A 5,558-nucleotide genomic window follows, 5' to 3' on the forward strand; every position below is an offset into this window, starting at 1 on the left:
CTCAGTTTGGTATTCAATAAAATATCATAGGTTAGCTTTCAACAAAATATTAAATTATATTATATGTGACAAAATATTAAGTAATATATATATATTTTTTATTTTAAAATATTATAAATTATATAAATATAATATAATTTAAAATTATTTTTATTAATTAAAAATTAAAACATTATCCTTTAATAATTATTAATACATTATTTAAATTCTTAAATTATTTCAAAACTAATGATATTAGTTTATACCAAATCTTCAAATCATATAAAAAAAAACTAAACCGAAATTATAAAATATTCCCTACCAAATCTTGAAATCACATCAATAAAAAGGTAAACCAAAACTTTAAAGTTGATTTAATATGGTTGAAACCTAAACCAATCAAAGGTTGACATACTGTTCCAAGTCATCATTGTAGGGAGAACCGGTTCCACTAACTACAGCTCCAAACCAAACACCTGGTTTTTTCAAAAGTGGAATCCCTTTATTTCACTTAAAACACATATATGAAGATAATTCAAGCTGATAATAACATAAAATTTCACCATATCAGATGAAAATAAATGAGGAACAGTTAAACAATGTGCTAGTGTCAGAACTGTTTACCAAGGACACGGTGTCCAATGGTGATGCATGTGTGTTGCTCACCCACCTCTTAACTGTAAACTTTCCCCTTGATATTTTATTTATTATTTACAATTCGGATTTGAAACTGGTATTCAAATGAGCAAAATCCATGGATATTGGTAATAACGATGCGGCATTGTTGAGCATGCTAAGGCTATAGCCATGCTATAATAAAGAGCTGTATTTGTCCTCTCTTTCCATAAGCAATTCGGACAGCATTGGTGTTCCTCTGATTTAGCTTCAGGCCCTTTTTCTCGTTTTCCTGATCTGCTTCGATGGCTTCTATCTCGGCGAGTTCAGCGCTGGTTCGAAGCGCAGCAGCGCCATCATGGAACAAAAAAGAGGTATTTTGTTTGTTTTCTTACGTTATGGTTTTCTGTTATTCGTGTTAATTTTTTGGATCTGGGTTTCATTCTCTTTGGGCATTCCTGGGGTTTTTGGATGGTTTTGGTGACTGAGAGATAAGAAGTTCCTGGGGTGATATCCTTACCCGGGCTTGGGTTCGCCTTCATGAATGCTACCGCAGCCGGGCTCATCCAGTACCAGTATCTCCGCTCTGTCAGTTCAGGCCCATTGAGGGCAAGATGCCTGCATTGGTCCTTCGCCCCATTTTGGTCTATTCATTTTTCCACATCAAATTTGGAGTTTTTGAACACATTATATGTGGGATCATGTTGCTGGAAGTAACCCTTAATGTGATCCTCTGTTTGGTTTTAGGACTGTCCAGTTTGATTTTGAACGTTAGACTATATTGCAGGAAATCAAGTCATTGTCCCATGTATGTGCCTCTTTGTTAGTAGTCTTTTGCTTTTTCATTCTCATAGTGTTCTAATTCATTTTATCCCTAGTTATAGACTTCTGTCCACGGGCTCTAGTCTTGTTACTCGTATGATCTTACATATCTTATGCTTCTGTTAAATGAAAACTTGAAAGCTTGAAGGGATAAGTTATGTCAGTGTATACTTAAATCTCACTCAATGTGATGTTTTGACCTTCTGCTTTCTTGGCTTATTACTAAATGAACATTCCATAAATGTAGCAAGCAATCAAATAGGAAAAGGAGTCTCCAGTCTCAAATAGGAAAAGGAGTCTCGATGATTCTTTAGCAGTAGGAACAAGATCAATAACTGATAGATGCTAGATAGCTGTTTCAGAAGATAACTAGATCTTGGTGAGGTCTCTACAATGACATGGGTATTTGATCGCCACTTGGTTTGCTGTTCCAGAGCATTACATAGGCTATGTAAAGTGGCAGCCAATGTAGATTCTTGTTAGAGTACCATCATGATTGATCAGCGGCTTATATTAATACCAAAATGCTAGCTTCTATGGTGGATGGTCTTTTAAAGGAACAGAACGGGTTAATCTCTGTTAAAGTAGGTTTTTAATGCAAGACAATTTGGGAATTGATCTCTGATTGACAGAAAAATTAGCTTTTGGGATCTCCTTTATTATGAAACGAGGATGGCAACAGAGAGACAGTCCTATCCTAGTATCCATTTGGCAAATAGGTTATATAGATATCGTTTTGGTGAGCTTCCATTTATCAGAAACACCATTCAGGGGTGGTTTGCACATATCTTATTCTAAATAGAATATGAGAAAACGCAAGAGTGCTTAATAAGCTGCTCAATACCCAGGACATAATTTTTTTGCAAAGCAGCATCTTGAAATAATTTGAATGAGAAGAACTAGAGAAACCTTTGTTGTCATGATTTATGATAGATATGGCCAAGATCCAGATGCAGTAGATCTTGCCTGCTGGCAAGGAACTGTAAGAAGGCGCCAGGTCTACAGTTGAATTTGTCTTTCGCCAAAAAGCATATCATCATTATTTCCATCGTCCTTATAGTAGGCAACACACTATAGTGTACAAGAAAAAACACAAATTTTAATAACCTTTGGCATTAAGACTCCAAAGGACGGCATTTGGGCACCCATACGATAGCTTTAATGAGGTCTTCCAATGAAGAAAAGACGCCAGAGCTTTTCTGCCATTGTATTTTAAACTTTTTATTATTATTATTATTTTAGGTTCGGTGACCCAGATGAACTGTTCCTCTGCAGAACGCCTAACTACCAATAAACCTCTGGGGCTACGAGGCTCCTCATAGCCTGGGTAGCCTGGGTTACAACAGGGGGCTTTGAACCTAGGTTTTTCAAGTTTCAATGATTTCACATCTTTTGGATTAACCAATTGAGGTGTTCTTGGATTAACCAATTGAGGTGCTGGGGGCACTTTAAACTTATATCCTTAACCGGGGACATTTTAAACTCTAAACTTATCTCCTTCCGAAAATAGTAATTTTGTATTTTTTTTGCTTTTTTGGATTTGCTTGCATGCTCTACATATATTTATATTTATGACGTGACTATGAGCTTGAGGAATCAAACCTTTGGTCAATATTGGACAGAAGTAGTCATATATGAATTTTTCTCCTGGAACCTAGTATGGTTTTGGGCTTTAATCTTTCTGTATGTAGAATCTATTGATAGTTTTGACTGGGTGGCCTAACCACCTTTATATCCAATATTAGTGCCTGTACGTGCATACATATATAACATTGTAATATGTATACATTCCATAGATGTCACCGTCATTGGTTTTGTTGAACAAATTTGCCCATATGTACATTCATTGTGAAGTATAGGGGAATGAAACCTAGCATGATTCATTATCGATGAACTAGTTTCAGTGTTTCACGCTTTTGAAGGCACATTTTAGACTGCCAAATGATTTTAGGCATCGCACCTTATGAACCAAGGCTGAGGCTGAGGCTTGCAATACACCTTATAAATGGGTGTTAGTTGCACTTAAGTTTTGAAGATAGTTAATTCATACAAACTAAATTTCAATCAAGCGTTCTAAAGGAGCCTTCAATCTATATTTTTAAACCCTTTTGCAGGTTATGATATTAAAGCTAGTTAAAAGGGACCCAAAGGCATCAGAAAGCACATATGCTAATATGTGACTGTCTGAGTTGTTTTACTGTTTTAAGTAGTTTCAGAGAGTGCTTTTAGGATAATATCTGTTGCTTAAAGCTTTTCTTCTTTCTTATCTATCCATCTTGTTTTTATCTTGAGAATGCAGAATGCATGCATGCAATTCCATTAACAGCCTATGTTTTCTTGGCTGGTTGCAGGTTGCCCCCAGATTCTCTGGACTCAAGGCAGTATCATTTAGACAGCAAATATTTTCCTTTCCATCATTTCAATCTTCAAAATGCGCTTCTCGTCCTCTGCAAGTAGTTTGTGCGGTACGGTTTCTTTTCCCATCACAAGCTATAATTGGAATCTTCCATAGTTTACTGTCTGTTTACATGACACTTTTTGGTCGGCGTAAGTGTTTTTCTTGCTATCATTATTGAACTCCAAACATAAATATTGATCTTACATTTGCAATCTCGTATGCTTTCTGATCACCTGTTTTCAGAACAGGCCAAGCCAGAGACTCTGAGCAAAGTATGCGATATCGTGAAGAGTCAGTTAGCATTATCAGATGATAAACCTTTGACTCCCGAGTCCAAATTTTCTGATCTGGGTGCCGACTCTCTTGATACGGTAATGTTGATTATACCGATGACGTTCAAGCTAAATTGTCATTGTGGGTTTGGGCTTACATCATATCCTGTACTGTTTCAGGTAGAGATAGTAATGGCTCTTGAGGAGGAATTCAAAATCAGTGTTGAAGAAGAAAATGCTGGGAACATTACAACTGTGCAGGAAGCAGCTGATTTGATAGAAAGGCTCTCCTCTTCATCTTAGGTTGTGAAGTCGTGAATGGTGCATGCGTTTTCCTTAAATGCTGTCATGCATGTTCCTTAAATGCTGTCCAAGTGCACAACTGTTTATCATCGTGGCTGTTTTGTGGATCTGGTGTGCAATGAGTTGAGCCATGCCTCAAGAATAATTCGTTGTTCCTTTGAACATATTGATAATTAAGAACATTTCAAATTTGTCTAGGTTATTGATAGTTTTATTTCCACATGTGGGTTATCTTATTATTGTTACTCTTTTCAATTGCAATAGTGAAGTGAAATTTAGTACTTAAATCTGGTGGCAATGATATTGTGTTCACTCTTGAGTTGTGATCAATCCTTTTTGAATCTGAAATTCTAGTATGTATTTGTGTTGAAAGTGAGTGCTTCACTAAAGACCCTGGTTTGGTCTTTTTGTGCGGGCTCGTATTTACAATTACAAGAACCGGGGTGGCATTTCTTTCAATTTTTCTATGGAAACGGAACTGATTTACGTTTGTGTTATGATCAAGATCTTGAATGATCTAACTGTTTGCGGGATTATTCTCATTTTTAGTGTAGATTCATGTTAATGTAGTTGTCTTTAGTGGACTTTTTGGACTTTCTGGTGCTGGAATCTGGCAGAAAAATTTGAGGTGAAATCTTAATTTCTGTTATTTAAGCTGGTTTTTTGACTGTATATATGGATTCAGCACTCTGAAAAACCCCTAGGGCACTTCAATTGTGCAGGGATTACCCATTGAGCTTATGATTTGAATGAATTCCTGCAGGATTTTAGAGAAATTAGACCGGAAAAACCCATAGGAAAAAGCTTCCAAAAATCGCACTTATGACAACTCGCATGGTAACTCCAGATTTATTAGGGACCAAAATGGATGAAAATTAAAACAACATGTGCAAAACTAGTGTAGATTCATGTTAACTTCAGATTTATTAGGCACCAAAAGAATAAAAGAAGTTAATCAACTTATTAGGCCCCAAAAAGAATAAAAGAAGTTAATCAACTGCAAAGATCTGAGAAAAAACCCATAGGAAAAAGCTTCCAAAAAATCGCACTAAAGACAACTTGCATGTTAATTCCAGATTTATTAGGGACCAAAATGGATGAAAATTAAAACAGCAGGTGCAAAACTAGTGTAAATTCATGTTAACTTCAGATTTGTTAGGCACCAAAAA

At 36.0% G+C, this 5,558-nt stretch overlaps 1 protein-coding gene across 1 annotated transcript; it reads left to right on the forward strand.

Annotated features, from left to right (window-relative positions):
* Positions 1 to 734: 734 nt before the first annotated feature.
* Positions 735 to 4,676, forward strand: LOC149170266 (acyl carrier protein 4, chloroplastic-like). The gene is made up of 4 exons (XM_089428972.1): positions 735 to 968; positions 3,768 to 3,881; positions 4,063 to 4,185; positions 4,267 to 4,676. The coding sequence occupies exons 1-4, from the start codon at positions 900 to 902 to the stop codon at positions 4,387 to 4,389; spliced, it is 429 nt and encodes a 142-aa protein (XP_089285098.1). The 5' UTR covers positions 735 to 899; the 3' UTR covers positions 4,390 to 4,676.
* The last annotated feature ends 882 nt before the right edge of the window (positions 4,677 to 5,558 follow it).

The sequence above is a fragment of the Pinus tabuliformis genome, chromosome 4_2, assembly GCF_031772625.1.
Source record: "Pinus tabuliformis cultivar Carrire ecotype Pingquan chromosome 4_2, CPIR1, whole genome shotgun sequence".
NCBI lineage: Eukaryota > Viridiplantae > Streptophyta > Pinopsida > Pinales > Pinaceae > Pinus > Pinus tabuliformis.